Source organism: Crocuta crocuta, unplaced genomic scaffold, assembly GCF_008692635.1.
Source record: "Crocuta crocuta isolate KB4526 unplaced genomic scaffold, BGI_CrCroc_1.0 scaffold258, whole genome shotgun sequence".
Lineage (NCBI taxonomy): Eukaryota > Metazoa > Chordata > Mammalia > Carnivora > Hyaenidae > Crocuta > Crocuta crocuta.
In genome coordinates, this window is record NW_027532842.1 from 953,130 (window position 1) to 973,807 (window position 20,678).

Genomic DNA, 20,678 nt, shown 5'->3' on the forward strand with positions numbered 1-20,678 from the left:
CTCACATTTTTCATAGCATTTCACAGTTTATAATTATGTGTGTTTTTGTTTTGTTTAACTTGTTACTTGTTCCCCCTACTAGACTAGATGCCCATTGAAGGCAGATAGTGTCTATGCATCTACCGATAAAACCTAATGCACAATGAAACTTGTTAGACAGATGCTCACATATTTATCATTCTTAAAAATCCTCTGATTTCTGTTTCTTTCAGATAAGTGTACAGCTTTTTCTTTCCCTCGGTAGTATTTATCAAGTCTTTCCTACCACTTGGACATTCATATTAAAATGGATGTCTACTTATATTTTTTAATAGCAATTTTTTGGTAGGTCTTAAATTGCAATGCCATTTCAAGGCTTAAGTCTCATATAGCTGTTTCTGTTGCATTCTTTAGCTGATTTATTTCTAGAAGAGGTGATTTTTTAAAAAGTTTATTTATTTATTTTTGTAAAGAGAGCACGAGCAGGGGAGGGGAAGAGAGAGAATCCCAAGCGCAGAGCCCGATGCAGGGCTTGAACCCACGAACTGTGAGATTATGACCTGAGCTGAAGTCAAGAGCTGTACGCTCAATGGACTAAGCCATCCAGGCGCTCCTAGAAGAGTTTTTAAAGTGATTACAGTTTCCAGCGATTTGTTTGAATGTGGCTTTGTAACTGCGCCCTACCTGTGTTATGAAATGTGATTCTAGGCTGAGCTCATTTTAAATTTGTAGATGTTACGTTTGTGGCGTAGGTATGCCAGAAATTTACTCTTTTCTTTTTTAATGTTTGTTTATTTTTGAGAGAGGGAGAGAGACAGAAACAGAGCACAAGCAAGGGAGGGGCAGAGATGGAGACACAGAATCCAAAGCAGGCTCCAGGCTCTGAGCTGTCAGCACAGAGCTCCACGCAGGACTTGAACTCATGAACCGCAAGATCATGACCTAGGCTGAAGTCATGAGCAACCTAGGCACCCTGAAATTTACTCTTTTTAATAGTGTCAGTTTTGATATCTGTCATCTGAAATACAAGAATCTTTCTGAAAATTTAGCTTAATAGTGTCACTGTGCTACCCAGCAACAGAAAATTATTCATTTTTTGGGTTGAGTCACCAAGATAACTCTTTGGTCGTTTACCTAGTGGTTTAATGAACTAGAGCATTTGCCCAAAGGGAGCCCTTTCGTCCCCTGTCAGCACTTACAGTGCAGCCTGTGGTGTATCTCAGATGAAGTGTGGTAGGAGGGTTCATTCTGTTCTCTCTCTTCAGATTTAAGCTTAGGATATTGACTCTTTTTTTTTTTTTTTACTACTTTCCCTTTCATTTTTGTATTTGACAGTAACTGCGGGGCTGAAGCTCTGGGGAGGTATTTGGCTCTGTCCCCTGAAGTAGTTCCAGTGGTTGAACTATCTCTAGCAACTGAGCACATTTCATTTAAAGCTCTTCAAAGCTGAGTAAATCTTGGCAGAACCCCATAGAAAACAACATGTAATTCTTTTTTAAAGCTACCATATTATTAAGTAAAGAATTGGGGTAAAGTATATTGCTTTAGTGGTCTTAATAGTACTATTTAAAAAGGTCCTTTTACCATTATCATTACAGTGGCTTTATGATATGGTCCAAGGGCCTTACTAGGAAGAAATCCTGAATCCTGAGGGGTGCTTAGAGTAACAGGGCAAAGGCTTTGTAAGATACAGTTCAGAGTTCCAACTCTTTCACCATCCACAGCCTCTTCCTGGTTGCTGTGAAGGAGGTCATAGTTTGTAAGGCTCTTAAGCTGTAAGCTGACAGGTAGGCCTGAGGTGGTCTGATGTTGTGCAAAGGGCATGGGTTCGGGGAGTCAGGAAGAGCTGCATTAAAATCTCTACTCTGCCATCTAATAAGTGTGGTTGATTAAGTTATTTCACCTGAGTCCTAGGTCCTTATTTGTAAAAATAAGGATAATAATACCTACCTTGTTGAATTAAATGAGATAAGTTATATGTGAGATTTATTGGCATGTAGTAGGTTCTCAGTAAATTAATGTTGTTTTGTCCTTTGCATTAATATTCTGTGTATTCTCTGCTGGTGGTGGAAATTCTCTGCATCCACAAATTCAGAAGTATCTAGCAAGGGTCATTTTAGTGTCACTTGCAACTGTCCCTCCACGGATGTAAATTTGAAGGGAGGGCATAATAAAGTTGGCCAATTCATCTGTTTCTGAGGAAATGAACAAGGAAGGATGGCATTTGGGTAATCAGAAAACATTATCTTGAAATAATGAAAAATGATTTTAAAAAATGATTTACATTATAATATTTTGAAAGCTCAGTGATGTTAATTAAAATTATCTTGGGTTTTTTGGTGTGTTTTTTAGAAATGTTTATTAATTTTGAGAGAGAGTGCATGAGTCAGGGAGGGGCAGAGAGAGAGGGAGAGAGAGGGCAGGCTCCACACTGTCAGCACAGAGCCCGATGCCGGCTCAATCCCACAAACCGTGAGATCATGACCTGAGACACAATCAAGAGTTGGACGCTCAACCGACTGAGCCACCCAGGCGTCCCTAAAATTATCTTTTGTTATTAAACAGTACTTTTTTATACCTGTCTCCAGGGAAGGAAGAATATGCAAGACGGAGCAAGTGATGGTGAAATTCCTAAATTTGATGGTGCAGGCTATGATAAGGATCTGGTGGAAGCCCTTGAGAGAGACATCGTATCCAGGAATCCTAGCATTCATTGGTTAGTCTTTAATTTCTTGAATTAAAGTAGCAGAGAAAGTAAGTTACTAGTTGGCCTGGTGGGAGTCTTTTCTTCTTACCCACTAATGTCCTGACTGTGACTTCATCCATAATATATTAGTGTGTAGAATTGACAGGACAATTCTTCTTTCAAAATATAATCAAGACATTTTACATATTAATTTGCTGTTGACATAACTGACGAAGGTTGTTCTTTGAATAACATGTCCTAATTAATAACTGCCGTACGTTTTCACTGATCATTTTATGCACTGTTAATTAAATAATGTTCTTAATATAATAATAGCTTCATAAATAAAAACTGAAAAGAATTAGTATTGCCCCTAAGAATAAACATGAAACTTTGCTGTTGTTGCAAAGGGATGACATAGCAGATCTGGAGGAGGCTAAGAAGTTGCTGAGGGAAGCTGTTGTTCTCCCGATGTGGATGCCTGACTTTTTCAAAGGGATTCGAAGGCCATGGAAGGTGAGCATTTAAAGTTAGGATAAAACAGGTATAAATATGTGGCTGACGTGAGAATGAAAGACAGCATTATGGTTGCTTTACATGCTTGTTAATGCGGTGAGTAGAGGCTGGAAGAGGTTTGTGTACCCCCAACTACCCGTATTTGAATTTGTAGTGGGGGAACGTCGCCTCTGCACGGCAAGTGGGGGAACTGAGTGTTGATACAACAGTCTTCAGTTAAGTCACTCCCCTCAGGTTTGCCAAGCTAGGGATGAGCTTTAAGAATTTTCTAGATGTTGGTTACTACAAATAAAAAGTTAAGCAAATTAAATAGGTAGTCTTTTTATTCACTCATTCATTCATTCATTCAGTTATTCATTTATTTAGTAATCTGTACACCTAACATGGGGCTCACACTCACGACCTCAAGGTCAGGAGTTGCCTGCTCTTCTGACAGAGCCAGCCAGGTGCCCCTAAACAGCAGGTAATCTTATAGAATAAGTGTTTGATCGAATAAATAACCTTTCTAAAAGTTGGCGTATTTCTCACTATTAATTGTTTTGATCACTTCATATAGGCATGGTATAATTCTTTAAAAAAATGTTTTTAATGTTTATTTACTTTGGAGAGAGAGACACACACACATACACACAGAAGTGTGAGTGGAGGAGGGGCAGAGAGAGAGGGACACACTGAATCTGAAGCAGGCTCCAGCCTCTGAGGTGTCAGCACAGAGCACGATGTGGGACTCAAACTCACAAACTGCAAGATCATGACCTGAGCTGAAGTCAGAAGCCCAGCCAGCTGAGCCACCCAGGCGCCTGTAGGCATTACATAATTCTAAGACATGTCCTCTACTTTAGAGTAAAAAGCCTGCCTAGGGCTAGTTCCTAAACCCATTGTTTTTATTTTGGCATAATAAAAAGAACCTTCTAACAATGGCTGCTTAGAACTTTGTTTGGTCTTAGTCATAGGCAAATCTGAGTGGTAGGGTGAAATAAAATCGTGATCTTACTTTGCCCTTCTGAATTACCTAGGAAGGTCTGTTTCTCTTCTCAATATCTCTTCCTTTTCTGACAAGCCTAAAAGTAAAGAGGGTATTCCAAATAACTTGAAATACCCATAGCATTTTGATTGTCTTCTACAATTCAAAAACTTATATAGGCTGTTCTAGATCTATCAAACTTTGGCAACATATTACTGTACATTCCTTTTTTATTATAACTGTTAAAACAATATTTAAAAGAGAGAGAAGTAGGTATTTAAATGAGCTTTAAGACAGTAGGAATAGTAGGTATAAACCTGTCCATCACGATGGGCCCCATAAATCTTTTTTTTTCCTTAAGTTTATTTATTTATGTTGAGAGAGAGAGAGAGATCGCTGCGTGAGAGCGAGCAGTGGGGAGAGGCAGAAAGAAATGGAGAGAGAATCCCAAGTGGACTCAGTGCTATCAGTGCAGCCTGATCAGGGGCTTGAACTCATGATCTGTGGGATCATGACCCTGGCCAAAACCAAGAGTTGGGTGCTTAACTGGCTGGGCCACCCAGGCGCCCCAAGCTCTGTAAGTTGGAGGGTGGTTTGCAAAGGTAGAAAGATCAGCTTGACCAGAAGTACGGCAGGTGGAGAGAGAGAGATGGTGGATTTGTGAGAGATGTTTAGAAGGTAAATGATAAACATTATGACTAATAGTTTATAGGGATGAGGAAGAGGCACAAGTTGCATGACCCCTGAATTCCAGGCTTGAATTGAAGGAGTGTGCAGTTACTTCGGACACCAGCTACCCCACATTGGGCCAAACCTCATAGGTTGGGGGCACTTTTCCATGGGACTGGCCTCACTTCAGATGCCAACTACAAGGTTGGGCATCCCCAGGTCACCCTCACTTCTGGCCAGCTGGCTATACATTTGGGGGTTCTTACTACCAAATCTTTAGATTTGGTAATTCTCCAGAATGACTCACAGACCATAGGAAAGCTTTGTATTTACAATTACAATTTTATCATAGCAAAAGGAGGCAAATCAGATCTAGCCAAAGGAAGAAATGCGTAGGGGCAAAATCCAGAAGATGCCGGAAGTGAAGCTTCTGTTGTTTTTTTTCCCATAGAATCGGGTTGCTTCACCCTCCTGGCACATGGGTGTGTGACAATACAGAGTCCTGCCAACGAGGAAGCTCACTCAGGCTTCAGTGTGAAGGGTTTTTATTGGGGTTTCATTACATAGTCATGATTGATTGAAACACTGCCCATGTGTCTCAATCTCCAGTCTCCTTGCTCTGGAGGTCTAGTTGACATCACATGGCTCAAAGTCCTAACCCTCTAATCCCATGCTCGGTTTTTCTGGCAAGGCCAGCCACCATCTGAATCATCTCATTAGCATAAACTATACAGCAGCCTACCATGAGTCACCTCATTAACATAAAATTTCAGGATTCAAATGAAACAACAAAGACACTCCTGTCACTTCGGAAATTCCAAGGATTTATGGTCTTTTCCTCACAGGAACTGGGGGGAAAAACAGCTAAATTCTTTATCATGCAGCATGCATACTATGCACTGATACTGGAAATTGAGAAGAGGAACAGGTCTAAATAGAAACAAAGTATGCTTAGGTAAATACTCAGCAACTAATTGGCAATGGAGATGTGGAACTTAGGATGGAGTTTGGATTTAAAATTGTCATAATACGAATGTGGATGAGATTGTTCAAGGAGGGTCTATAAAGGGGAAGGAGCAAAAAAGGTTTGGAATTGCTGTGAGAATGTGAAGGGCAGAGGAAGAAGAGACAAAAGATGTGAAAGGCACTGAAGAGAGTCCGGAGGAGGAGTATCAGAGACGGGACGGAGTCAGAACCAGCCCCGGGAGCAAGCATTCCAGGAAGAAGGGAATGAACAGGCGTCAGCACCATCAGTTGACGGAGAGAAGGAAAAAGACAGGAGTTGAAAAATGACCCTCGGGTTAGTAAATTAGGTCATTTTAGTGAATTAGTAGAGGTGGAAGTCATTTTGTAGCTCATAGAGAAAAAATAGTAAACGTGTACCATTTCTTTAAGAAGGTTGGCCGAGAAGGGAAGGTGAGGTGGATAGTAGCTAGTGGTTATGTGGGGTCGAGTGGAGGAGGTTTTGTTAACAGGACAGACTTGAGTGTGTTTATATACTGACGGAAGGTGCCAATAGAGAAGGAAATACAGGAAACCGAGGGGATAAGTGAAATAGTAATGTCGTGAGGAGCTGAAGTTTATAAATACTGTACTGAGGAATCTATCTATGTACAGATGCTCATTTTGGAAATTAGCTCCTGTTGGAGGTATCCACACTTAAGCACATTACAGGAACCAAGAGGACATTCAAAGGGGATGTTAGAAAAAGAAATCATGAATTTTGCTATAGCTGGGCTTATACTGTTAGTTGTTTTTACAGTGTACAAAATATCAGTCTCATGCAAAGGAAAGATTAAAGGCTCCTTGCAAAGCAAAAAATACTTTTTAGAAAAGTAGTGTTTTAAACCCTAGTGACCTCTGTTCCTTCTGGGTGTCAAAATTCTATAGCTGTGTTAACCTTAAAAATAAAACTGTCAGTTACTTTACCAGCAAAAAAAGGGGGTTATTTAGGAATAGCAGAGAACTGCAATTTAGGACAAGCAAGCTATGGCAGAACCATAGGCAAGACTGGAGAACAAAGGAGAGGAGCCCTCGTTTATAGAGGAAAGGGGAAATTGGGAGGTCGGCTGCAAAGAGAAAGTGTGCTGGAGGGGCGCCCGGGTGGCTTAGTCAGCTGAGCATCTATCTGACCCTTGGTTTGGAGCACTGAGTTGGGCTTTGCACTGACAGCAGGAAGCCTGCTTGAGATTCTCCCTCTCTCTCATTCTCTGGCTCCCTGCACTCCCTTCACACTGCTCTTTCTCTCTCTCAAAATAAATAAAAAGAAAAGAAAAAGAAAGTCTGTTGGAGCAAAGTGTGAGGTTAAAGTATAGCGATTTCTCATTGGCTGGGTTATGGCACTCTCTCATTGGTTGGACTGTTGCCAAGGGAGGAGAAAAACGTTTCTTCCTCCTGCTGGGGTGGTGAAGTAGCTCAGGTAGCGGAGACCTGCAAGACAGATTTCTTCCGGTTGGGTCTGCAATCGACTGGGGGTTGTAGGGTGCGAGGGCTCCCCCTTCTGGCCTCCCAGCTCTATTTTAACCGAGTTTTCCTGTTAACTACTTTCTGCACTAGAAAAGGGTTTGGACAATTTCTGAATTTCTGAAACTTTTATGTGCACATAGTTTTCAAAGTTTAAATCCCCAGAAGCTTATTAAAACCAAATAAATGGAAAGAATTAGTAAGATCATCAACTGTTACACAAAAGAAATGTAGTGTCAACCATATATCTGCACTCCCATTAGAAGAGTCAGAAGAGGGGCACCTGGGTGGCTCAGTCGGTTACGCGTCCGACTTCGGCTCAGGTCATGATCTCATGGTTCTTGGGTGTGAGCCCAGCGTCGGGCTCTGTGCTGACAGCCAGCTCAGAGCCTGGAGCCTGCTTCAGATTCTGTGTCTCCCTCTCTCTCTGACCCTCCCCTGCTCACACTGTCTCTCTCACTCTCTCTCTCAGAAATAAATAAAAACATTTTTTGAAAAAGTGTCAGAAGAAAATAGGAAGTATTTGAAAATCCAGTAGTCTTCAACACTAAAGGATTGGTGTTCCTGGATATTTTTACTCTATATTGATTTAGTTTTACAGAAGTTTTTGTTTGTTTTCAGAGGTGAGAAATAAGTAAAATCTAGTTTTTAGTCTGTGTTCTATTTAGTGGCTCTTTCATCGGTAACACTTTATATAAACTATTGTCTAGCACATTAAGCTGATGAAATGCTAGCTAAATTGGTTATGCTTGGATTGCCACTGGATTTCAGTTACCTTAATAATAAGTGGATCTATTTTTGATTGAAAACTGTATATTATGTGTTGTGGAAGAAAAGTTTTGACCCTTAGGAGGGCAAGGGATATGTAATTCTACTAGACGTGGTAGAAAATGTTTTATGTTTAAATAGAGCAGTCATTTAAAAAAGTTTTTTTTTAACATTTATTCATTTTTGAGAGACAGAGTGCAAGCCGGGGTGGGGCAGAGAGAGGGAGACACAGAATCCAAAGCAGGCTCTGGGCTCTGAAGTGTCAGCACAGAGCCTGACACAGGGCTTGAACGCACAACCATGAGATCATGACCTGAGCTGAAGTCGTACGCTTAACCGACTGAGCCACCCAGGGGCTCCTAGAGTAGTCATTCTTAAGCAGTGCTCAGTTTCAGATGTATCTTCTCCCAGCTTTAAGAAAATTGGGTAGGTTTTTTTTTTTTTAAAGCTTATTTATTTGTTTTGAGAGAGAGAGTACAAGTGGGGGAGGACCAGAGACGAAGAGAGCGAGAAATCCAAGCAGGCTCCACAGTGACAGCACAGAGCCCAATGTTGGGCTCAAACTCGTGAACCATGAGGTCATGACCAGAGCTGAAACCAAGAGTTGGACGCTTAACCAACGAAGCCACCCAGGTGCCCCTGGGTAGGTTCTTTCTAAATGTATCAGGAGATTTCTTATTGTCTGGGCCTTTTATTGTAACACCCATCTCTGACTACCTCAGATTCGAAATCCGTCTTCATTTCTTTAAATCTATGAAATGATACTCCTGTCAAATGAACCATGATTTTGCTGTGATAATTGGGTTTACCTTTTGATGGGAATTTTTATGTACGTCAATAGGTGATGATACTTTATAAGAATGCATTTTAATCTGATAAAACATTTAATACATCTATTGAAATTTTAGGGTGTACTGATGGTAGGACCCCCTGGCACTGGGAAGACTATGCTAGCTAAAGCTGTTGCCACTGAATGTGGCACAACATTCTTCAATGTTTCCTCTTCTACACTGACATCTAAATACAGAGGTGAATCTGAGAAGTTAGTCCGTCTGTTATTTGAAATGGTGAGTGATGATATATATATTCACATTTCAAAGTACTGTCTGTGTAGACAAATGATATCCCTATAATCTAGACCCATTCACCTGGGTATCTGTTTTTTAAAAGGGCAAATGGACTTATAGTTGAACAGTTCTTGACACACGAGTGTAGAGTAGTAGGTTTTGTGGAGTAGTCGAATGTGTGGTTTCCTCTCTGATGTAAGACAAGGCCCTTCAGCATCCTTTCCAGGGAGAGTTGAAGGCACTTTGGAATTGTGAGTGTTTGATATTTCTTTGTTTCTAGTGAGCTGATTGAGCAGAGTATTTAAGAATCAAATTGATCTGTCATTAAAGTTTGTTCCTTTTTCATAAGTGATTTACAATAGTTATTTAAGAATGTATATGTAAGGATGGAGATTGGTAATTTATCTTTAAAAAGATTTGTGTTTTGGAAATTTTCAAACACAGAATGTATAAATAATCGTACTATGAATCCCCATATATGACACCCACCTTCACCAACCATATAACTTTTATTTTTAGAAATTTACTTTATGTACTATAAATGATTTAATCTCTGCTGATAACCAAATGGTGACATTAAAGCAGTGAGAAATCTCTGCTCTTTTTTATTATTATTTTTTTTACCATTGCCTTAGGGAGGAGGAAATGGCATTAAAAAATTCAGATTATTTTATGAGCTTATTGAATGGTTTCTTTAAAATATTTTTTACTAAGGCTAGATTTTATGCACCCACCACGATCTTCATTGATGAGATAGATTCCATCTGCAGTCGAAGAGGGACCTCTGATGAACACGAGGCAAGTCGCAGAGTCAAGTCGGAACTGCTCATTCAGATGGATGGTAATTGGTATTTAATTACTGTTGCCAAACTGTTTTATTTCCTTTTGGAATGTTGTGTAGATTCATATTGTGGAAATCCTCAGTGAAGGGACTAGAAGGCAGCCCGAATTTATTTGCAGTCATTTGTTCACCCACCCATGTGTTCATGCATTCAGCAAAAGCATTTATTGCGTACCTGTTATGAACCGTGTACCCTTTCGGGTTCTGAAGTTACAAAGAAAAGGAATGTCAAGGCCTGCAAGGGCTTAACTGTTAAGAGCAGAGGTTCCAGAGATGTGGTCCAGGGCCCCAGGGGTCTTTAAGACCCTTTTAAAAGGTCTGCAAAGGCTGAACTATTTTCATGATCATATCAAGACGCTATTTGCTCTTTTTCATTCTCATTCTCTCCTGAGAATATGGTGGAGTTTTTCAGAGGGCACAAGACATTTAGGATGTCATAGTAGATGGAAAGCAGAAGCAGATATGAGAATCCAGCTGTTTTCTGTTGAGTCAGACATTAAAGAGATTTACAAAAATGTAGGAAAATGCCACTCTTCTTACTGATTTCCTTTTGGTTTTGAAAATCAGGGTTATTTTTCATAAAATGCTATTTATAGTAACATGGTAGATTCACTGTCATATTAAAATGAATTAATCTTCAAAAAAAAATAAAAAAAATGAATTAATCTTCTAAAAAAATTCTCCATTTTAATTTTTAATGGTAAATATTGATAGTTATATTCCACACAGACAAAAGCTTTTTGGAGCTCAATAATTTTTAAGAGTATAAAAGAGGCCTGACGAGCACCTGGGTGGCTCATCGGTTAAGTGTCTGACTCTTGATTTCAGCCCAGGTCATGATCTCAGGGTTCATGGATTTGAGCTCTGCATCAGCCTCTGTGCTGACAGCTCGGAGCCTGCTTGGAATTCTCTAAATAAGTGAATAAATAAATGAACTTAAAAAAAAATAAAAAGCATGAAACCTAAGAGTAAAACCACTGGTCTAGTTGGGAAGCAGACAACTTAACACATTATACGTTGTGTGGTAGAACTAAACTCTGGGTGTAGTGAAAACACAGTAGGAAAGGTACCACCCGGACCAAGAGAGTCATGGAAGGGAACAGGTGAGTTGGGCTTTGAAGCTTTTGTTTTTCAGACAAAGGAATGGCATTGAAGGAAGAGAGTGATGGGCCAGAGCCTGCTTTTAGAGGTTTATTATTATCCTGGTGGTTATGTGCTGTCTGTAAAATGTGTTAGTATCCAGAATGCGTTGTTTCAAAGCAAATACGGTTATACACCAACTGGGGATACTTCCTGAATGCTTGTAGTGTATGTTATATACGGTGCCCGGCACTGTAAGATACATGGCCTTCCTTCAAAGCGTTTATCATTTTAATTTCTGCTAAAGTATGAAAGAAAAGAATATGTTATATTTTGAGGGAGGGATCTAGAGGAAACCTATCAGATGTTTTAAAAATATCACTGAATATAAATTTAGCTGAATTTCATCAAGGTGTGTTTGTGACTACTGTTCTGTTGATTATTAGATTCTTTTTATTTTTTTGAGAGGGAGAGATTGGTGCAAATGAGCGAGGGGCAGAGAGAAAATCCCATGAGGGGCAGAGAGAGAGAAAGAGAGAAAGGGAGAAGGAGAGAGAGAGAAGCAGGCTCACCCAAAGCAGGTCTTGAGCTCACCCACTGTGGGACCCGAACTCATGAACTGTGAGATCATGACCAGAGCCAAAGTCAGATACTTAACAACTGAGTCACCCAGGCACCCTGGATAGCTTGATTCTTTGTGGCAATGGTTGAGTCAGGAGTTTAGTAATAATGTATTAAGAAAATACCATATTGAACTGGGTTGCTTTAAATTCACTACTTTGTGGGGCGCCTGGGTGGCTCATTCTTTCGGTTAAGCGTCCAACTTTGCTTCAGGTCATGATCTCACAGTTCATGGGTTGGAGCCCTGCATTGGGCTCTGTGCTGACAGCTCAGAGCCTGGAGCCTGGTTCAGATTCTGTGTCTCCCTCTCCCTCGGCCCCTCCCCACTCACACTCTGTGTGTGTGTCTCTCTCTCAAAAATAAATATTTAAAAAAAATTTTAAAAATATAAATTCCCTACTTTGTTAATGCCAGGCTATAACTAGAAACTTTTATCAATAAAGTTTGTGACTTTTTTATTTTTTTTCCACCACACATTTTCTAGAGTTGCCATTGTGTAATCTGAAGTTTTTTATTTAAAATTTTAATTCTGGAAAAGTAGACTCAATGTGCGTGTATTTGGTTTGGTATAAAAAGAAATGGTATTTTCAGTAGTGACTGATTATTAGGTTTAACCTGAAATTTTTTGTTCATTTTTAACAAGTCACTTAGAAGTTTGAAGGATAAAGTTATTGCAGTATAACCCGCCACGTTGTGATTATGTGCTAGTACATTCGTAGATGTGACTCTTCTTCTTTCTTGCTGAGAAAACAAATTGGACTAACAACTAAAACAAAACTTTTTGAGGAATTTCGTGATTAAAAAAAAATAAGGAATAGAACACCATGATCTCCCATGCCTTTTCTTTTCAGAGCAAATAAATATACATTCATTTTCTAACAGGGAAAAAAAAAAAGGTTTTTCTTATTGGATTAGAGTGTGTGAATTGTTACCTCCTTGTTGTATAGTTATCTGTTGATGTGTCTGGTTCTGCCACCATTCAGAGGTCAGAAGGACTGCATTATTTTCGTCACAATGCAGCCTCTGACGCAGCCTGTGGCTGATGCTTAGAGATGTGGGTTGAAGGAGAGAGTAAAGGACTGTAAGAAAAACTCCTTCTTTTGCCTTTACTCTTCATAGGAGTTGGAGGAGCTTTAGAGAATGATGATCCTTCCAAAATGGTTATGGTTTTGGCTGCTACTAATTTCCCGTGGGACATTGATGAAGCTTTGAGAAGGAGATTAGAAAAAAGGATATATATACCTCTCCCAACAGGTATGATGCCTTCCTTTTACTGTATTTTTCTTTTTCTTTTACTTCCTATTACCTTTTTTGATTTCTGTAAGAATTTAGTTCATTGGCGTTCTACTTAAAGGTTGTAGTGTCACAAAACCAATTTGTAGTAGGTGGAAAAATAGGACACAGTAGCAGTCTGTCGCATTCCTTACATTTCAGAGCAGTATTCATGTTACTAAATTTGATAAGATACCTAAATTTTTACTTTTATTTTCTTGAATGTTTATTTTTGAGAGAGAGAGAAAGAATGAGAGAGAGAGCAAGCACGTGCAGGCAGGGGAGGGGCAGAGAGAGAGGGGGACAGAAGATCTGAAGCAGGCTCCAGGCTCTGAGCTGACAGTAGAGAGCCCAGTGTGGGGCTCAAACTCACTAACTGTGAGATTCGGAACTGAGCCAAAGTTGNGTAAATTTGATAAGATACCTAAATTTTTACTTTTATTTTCGTGAATGTTTATTTTTGAGAGAGGGAGAAAGAATGAGAGAGAGAGCAAGCACATGCAGGCCGGGGAGGGGCAGAGAGAGAGGGGGACAGAAGATCTGAAGCAGGCTCCAGGCTCTGAGCTGACAGTAGAGAGCCCAGTGTGGGGCTCAAACTCACTAACTGTGAGATTCGGAACTGAGCCAAAGTTGGACGCTTAACCAACTGAGCCACCCAGGCGCCCCTAAATTTTTACTTTTACAATCCTCATTAAATCCAATTCATTAAAAATAAAGTTCTCTTGGGATTTTCATCAAAACATGCTGCTTTGAAAAATATAATTCATCCTATTGATGACTGTTGAAATTTTCACAAGTGAATTTTTTTCTTTTTATATTGAGATAAAATTTAAATCTTAAGTGTGTCATCTGGTGAGTTTTGACAAATGAATATTCCTGTTTCATCAGTACTACATCAAGATGTAGGATATTTCTGCACCTCAGGAAGTTATTACGTGCCCCATGTCAGTTAATTCAAACCCTTAATGGACATTACCTTTCCTGATTTTTGTCACCATAGATTAATCTTACCTATTATTAAACCTCATATAAATGGAATCGTAACATATGTAACTCTTGTGTGTCTGTTACTTTCACTCACCATAATGTTTTGAGATTCATCCACACGGTTACATGTATTGATACATTCCTGATAAGATTATGCCACAATTTACATATTCCTTTTTCAATGAACATTTGAGTTATTTCTAGTTTGGAGCTATTATGAATGAAGCTATAAATAATTCTTATACAATGTTTTTATGGATGAGTGTTTTGGATCCTTTTGGGTATGATAGCTAAGAATAGAATAGGTGGGTCCTAGGGTAGATCTGTATATGTTTACGTTTATAATACCCAAACTTTTCATAAAGGGTTGTACCATTTTACTCTTTCACCATCAATGAACGAGAAGTCCAGTGTTTCCATATTCTTGCCAACATTTCATACGGTCAGTATTTTTAATTTTAGTCCTCCTAAGAAGTCTGAAATGCTATAATTATGGTTTTAACTTGTGTTTCTCTAATGACTAGTGATGTGGAGTGCCTTTTCATGGGCCTTTTGGTCATTGGTATGTCTTTTGTGCAGTGTCTTTTCAAGTCCTCTGCTCAGTTTTTAATTGGTTCATTTGTTGTTCTATTAATGCTGTGTAGTTCTTTATCAGATACATGCATCTTGAGTATTTTCTTCCAGTTTGATTTGCCTTTCAATTTTCTTTATGGTGTCTGTTGGAAAAGTTTTAATTAATTAGTTATTTAAGTTTATTTATTTATTTTTAGAGAGAGAGAAGGAGAGAGAGAGAGCGCACGAGCAGGGGCGGGGCAGAGAGAGAAAGGGAGAGAGAAGATCCCAAGCAGTCTGCACTATCAGCACAGGGCCCAACACAGGGCTTGAACCCACGAACCATGAGATCATGACCTGAGCTGAAACAAAGAGTTGGACACTTAATCTAATGAGCCACTCAGGTGCCCTGGAAAAATTTTAATTTTGATGAAGTCTTGTTAAGTTTTTCCTTTAGGGATAGTGCTTTTTGTGTCTTAAGAAGTCTTTGTTTACTCCAAGGGGTGAAGGTTGTCTCCTATTTTTCTTTTAGAAACTATGGTTAAATCTGTGATCCATCTTGAAGTAATTTCATGTGTCTAGTATCGGTTAGAGGTTGAGTTTAGTTTTTTTCAAATATATATCAAGTTGTTCTAAGCACCACTTGTTGAAAGGAGTTTTCATTTTACATTGAGTTAGCTTGGCACCTTTGTTGAAAATTATTTTGCTGTGTGTGTGGGTCTGTTTCTCAGTATTCTGTTCTATTCCATTGACTTAAAAATAAATAAGGATTAGGCTGTCTGGTTAGGTTATCTGTTTTTTCTCGAGTAAGTTTTGGTAGCTTGTCTTTCAAAGACTTTGTCCATTTCTTCTAATTTGTCAAATTTATTGGGATTTGACCTAATACAAATGTGCAAGCTGACTAAAGGGTTTATGTGAGGCTGTTGATGTCATGTCTGGTTCTGAAGCCTGAAGTCAGTAGCGAGGACAGTCAGGAAGAGAAGATGAAGTGGTGGAAAGGACAAATGATAACCTCCAGAGATGAGCCGGAACTCTGTGAGGACAGACTGGAACCTGTGTTGAGCTCTGATTGCCTCTAAGACTTCCAGCTTTGATGATTGGGGGTTCCTATTGAAGAAGCTGACACTGTTCAGAACAGTTTTAAGTATACATGTGGCTGGGGAGTCAGAAAAGCTCAAGGAGGAAATCTGGCAGGAGCTGCCCCACATTAGCAGGGTGAGCCAGCAGGTAAGTACAGTATGCTTGAGCTGCAAATGCACTTCATGCCCTGAACCAACGTTCTGTGTTGATTCATTTCTGACTTTTAAGTTTCACTCATAATGAATCATGTGGCACACGCTGATCCAAAACTAGGCAATGAGGAGAATTCTAGGAAATGAAATTACAGCTTTGGTTAAGTTGACATAATACAAATATACATACCTAATTTTCCTTTTATTGTCTGTAGAATCTATAGTAATGGCTCAGTTTTCATTCCTAAAATTGGTCATTTGTCTTTTATCTCTGTTATTCTTGATCATCTTGGTCTAGAGATTTATCAATATTATTAATCTTTAAAAAACTCAGTATTTTGCTTTGCAGTTTTTCTGTTTCCTATCTCATTGATTTTTTTCTATCATTTCTCCATTTAATTTTCTCTTTCCAAAGTTAGAAATTTATACTGTTGATTTTAAACCTTTCTTCTTTTTTAAATATAAATATTTACAGCTGTAAACTTCTCTTTGTGCACTGCTTTGGCTTTATCCCACAGATTTTGCTATAGCATATTTTCTTTATTATGAATTAGAAATATTTTCTAATTTTCCTTTTTTTCTTTGACTATTGGGTTATTTAGAAGTTTATGGTTTAATGTCCAAATATGTGAGGATTTTCTAGATATTTTCTTATTGATTTTTAATTCAATTCCATTATAGTCAAGAACTACCCTGTAGAATGTCAATTTTTAAATTGTATTTAATTTATAATTCAGCATATAGTCTTTCTTGGTGACATGTTTCAGTTGCAATTAAATAGAATGTTATTCTGTGTTTGTTGATTACAATATTCTGAAATTGTTGGTCAGATCAAGTTAGTGTGATAGTATTGTTCAAATCTTCTAGATCCTTACTGATTTTTTTACTCTGAGAATGGGTTGTTAAACTTTTCAGATATGATTGTGAATTTGTTTATAACTGTTTGCCTTAATTCTCTCAATTTTTGCTTTATGGATTTTGAAGTTCTGTCATTAGGTACATAAATAGTTATCATTGTTATATCTTCTTTGTCCTTCTACCATTATAAAATGTCTGTCTTTATCTCTGGTTATATACTCTTTGGCTTGATGTTAACTCTTTTTTTTAAATGTTTATTTTTGAGAAAGAGAGTGAGCAGGGGAGGCATAGAGAGAGAGGGAGACAGAGGATCTAAAGTGGGTTCTATGCTGACAGCAGAGAGCCTGATGCAGGGCTTGTGCTCACAAACCATGAGATCATGACCTAAGCCAAAGTTGGATGCTTAACCAACTGAGCCACCCAGGCACCCAGCTTGATGTTTACTTTGATATTAATACAGCCTCACCATCTTTCTTCTGCTTCCTGTTTTCATGATATATCCGCTTTCTTTAATTTTCACCCTGTCCTTATTTTTACAGTGTAGTTCCTTCAGACAGCATATAATTAGGTCTTGCTGTTTATCCAGTTTGTCTCTGCTTTTTAATTGGAGTGTTTAGTCCATTGAAGTATAGTGTAATTATTGATACGGTTGTGTTTAAGTGTGCCATCTTGCCATCTTCCTTTTGTTTGTTTCTCTGTACCTCTTTCCCTAATTTCTTTTGGTAATGGACTATTTTTTATACAATTTAATTCCTTTGTTGAGTTTTTTACATATTATCTATTTCTTTTTTTAGCAGTTAATCTAGGGATTGCAATATGTACCTGTAACTTTTCACATTGACTTAGAGCTAGTACTACACCACTTCATGTAAAATGTAGTAACTGTTTGCCTCCCCCCTGCCTTTGTGCTGTTTTGTCATGTATTTTATACTTACATTCACTGTAGATCCTGCAATATAATGAGCTTTAAATTGTCAGTTTAAACTTAAAGTAAGGGGAGCACAAAAATGTAGTGTTTTCCATTTACCTACATATTTAACACACCCGCTGCTCTGCTTTTCGTTTTTAAGGTCCAGATTTTCATCTGGGTCTATCTCCCATTTGTCTAGAAAACTTCCTTTAACATTTCTTCTGGTTTAAGGTCTGCCAGCATCAAGTTTAGTTTTTGTTATCTGAAATGTCTTTATTTCACCTTTATTTCTGAAGGATATTCTTGACAAATAATTCTGGGTAGGAAAGTTTTTTTGTTTTGTTTTTTCTTTCATTGCTTATAAGGATATCATTTTATCATCTTCTGGCCTCCACTGCTTTTTGCTGTGAAGTTAGCTGTCATTCATATCATTGTATGTAATGTGTTTTTCCCTTCTGGCTATTGTTTTTCAAAATCAACTTTATTGAAAAATGATTTATTTATGCTAGCCTTTATCCACTTAAAATGTGATGTTGTTGACAGTTGTATACACCCATGAAACCACCCGTAATCAGGGTGCAGAACATATCTTTCATTCTGATAGGATTTCTTGTGCCCCTTTGTCTATTCTTTCTCCCCAACACCTTCTATCTCAGGCAACCACTGATCTGATCTTTGCCATTATAATTTTGAATTCCATAAGTAAGATCATACAGTATGAATTATTTTGGACTTTCTTCTTCAGCATAATTGTTTTGGGATTTATCGATGTTATTTTTTTTTTTTTTACTAGTGAGTAGTATTTCATTATATGTCTATATTACAGATTATTTATCCATTTTCTTACTGACAGATATTGCATGCTTTTTTTTGGGGACTGTTGTAAATAAAGCTGCTGTCAGCATTCATGTTCAGTTCTTTGTGTGGACATGTTTTCATTTCTTTTGGATAAATACCTACCAGTGAAATAATTGGGTCATGTGGTAATATATATGTTTAACTATAGAAAACAGGTTGGAATTTTCTTGAGAAGTTGCCCTCTCTGATTGTTTTTAAGATACTATGTTTACCTTTTTGTTTTCAGCAGTTTTACTATGATGCACGTCTGTGGAGTTTTCCTTTTATTTATCCTGTATGTATGTTGGACTTTGGTATTGTTTCATAGGTCACTGGGACTCTATTACATTTTTTTCAATCTTTTTTCTACTTATTCAGATTGGATAATTTCTGTTCATTTATCTTCATGTTCATTGACATTTTCTTCTGCCGCTGCTAATCTGCTTTCAATCTTGTCCAGTGAATTTTTCATGTCAGATATAATTTGCAAATCTAGCATTTCCATTTGGTTATTAAAAAAATTTTTTTTAATGTTTTATTTATTTCTGAGAGAGAGAGAGGCAGCATTAGCAAGGAAAGGTCAGAGAGAGAGGGAGACATAGAATCTGAAGCAGGCTCCAGGCTCTGAGCTAGCCATCAGCACAGAGCCCAATGTGCCCAATGTGGGGCTCAAACCCACAAACCGTGAGATCATGACCTGAGCTGAAGTCGGACGCTTAACCAACTGAGCCACCCAGGTGTCCTGTCCATTTGATTATTTTTTATAGTCTCCATTATTTGGCTGGGATTCCTCATCCCCTCATCCATTTTGTTTATCTTTTCCTTGAATTCTTTGAGATTTTCCTTTGAAAAGGTGGAAATTCCTTCCCTCCCTTTGAAGATGGATTGGACTTAGTGATTTGTTTCTAAGGAATTAATTTCCCTCCTTTGAAAATGGATCTGTTTCTAAGGAATTGAATGTAGCAGAACGATGCTATATATGACTTCCAAGGCTAAATCATAAAAAGGATAGTTTCTGCCTAGCTCTCCCTCTCTCAGATTATATACTTTTGGGGAGGCCAGCTGCCACACGATGAATTCAAATCGCTTGTGGAGAGGCCCACGTGGTGGTAAAGTCTCCCACCAAAACCACCACCAGCTTTTCTGTTATATGAGTTAACTGTCTTTGGATGACTGTAGGCCTGGCCTGTACATTGACTGAAGTTTCTTCAGAAACCCTGTATTAGTCAGGGTTTTCTAGAGAAACAGAACCAATAGAACATGTGTATAGAGAGACAGATTTATTTTAATGAACTAGCTCATAGAATTACAGAGACTGGCAAGTCTAAAATCTTCAGGGTAGGCTAGCAGGCTGGAGATTTAGGGTAGAGTTGATGTCACAATTAAAGTCTGAAGACCCCTTTGGGGCACAATTCCCTCTTGCTCTGGGGAGGCCTGTCTTTTGTTCTGTTCAGGCCTTCAACTGATTGGATGAGGCCCACCTACTTTATGGAGGGCAGTCTGCTTTACTGAGTCCACTGATTTAAAAACTAGCATCATATCTTGAATGCTGACAAAAACTGAGGACTGATGGATGTGGGGGGAGGGGGGGATGGGCATGGAGGAGGACACTTGGGATGAGCACTGAGTGTTATGTGGAAACTAATTTGACAATAAACTATTAAAAAAAATAAAATAAAAATAAAAACTAGCATCATATAAAAATATCCTTACAGAAACATCTTGAATAATATTTGACCAAGTATCTGGGCACTGTGGCCTAGCCAAGTTCACATAAAATTAGCCACCATAAGCCCTAAGCTAGAGCTTTCCACCTAAGCTTCTCCTGAATTCCTGATGCACAGAACCTATGAGGATAATAAATTGTTATTTTAAGCCACTAAGCTTTAGTGTCACTTTCTTATTCATAAATAGATAATTGAGGGGCATGTGGGTGGCTCAGTCAGTTGAATTTTTGACTCTGGCTCAGGTCATTATCTCATAGTTCATGAGTGAGTTCAAGCCCTGCACCGGGCTCTGTACTGGCAGCTCAGAGCCTGGAGCTTGCTTCGGATTCTGTCTCTCTCTCTCTGCCCCTCCCCCACGCATACTCTGTCTCTCTCTCTCTCTCAAAAAATAAACAAGCATTAAAAAATATTTTAAAAAGTGGTGCCTGGGTGTCTCAGTTGGTTAAGTGCCATCTTCAGCTCAGGTCATGAGCTCACGGTTCATGGGTTCGAGCTCTGTGTCGGGCTCTGTGCTGACAGTCAGCTTGGAGCCTGGAGCTGCTTCAGATTCTGTATCTTCCTCTCTCTCTGACCCTCCCCTGCTCATGCTGTCTCTCTCTCTCTCTCTCTCTCAGAAATTAATAAAACATTAAAAAATATTTAAAAAAAA

General features: G+C 38.6%; 1 protein-coding gene across 6 annotated transcripts in view; it reads left to right on the top strand.

Annotated features, from left to right (window-relative positions):
* The window catches only part of KATNAL1 (katanin catalytic subunit A1 like 1), a 125,341-nt gene that overhangs the window by 56,076 nt on the left and 48,587 nt on the right, over nucleotides 1-20,678 (top strand). For 5 of the 6 annotated variants that reach the window (XM_077745355.1, XM_077745354.1, XM_077745352.1 and 2 more), the window contains exons 5-9: nucleotides 2,568-2,695; nucleotides 3,076-3,181; nucleotides 8,954-9,112; nucleotides 9,827-9,953; nucleotides 12,774-12,908. In XM_077745355.1, coding sequence (XP_077601481.1) covers nucleotides 2,568-2,695; nucleotides 3,076-3,181; nucleotides 8,954-9,112; nucleotides 9,827-9,953; nucleotides 12,774-12,908 — 655 coding nt within the window. The remainder of the gene's footprint in view (nucleotides 1-2,567; nucleotides 2,696-3,075; nucleotides 3,182-8,953; nucleotides 9,113-9,826; nucleotides 9,954-12,773; nucleotides 12,909-20,678) is intronic. The other variant, XM_077745356.1, reaches the window with a different exon arrangement.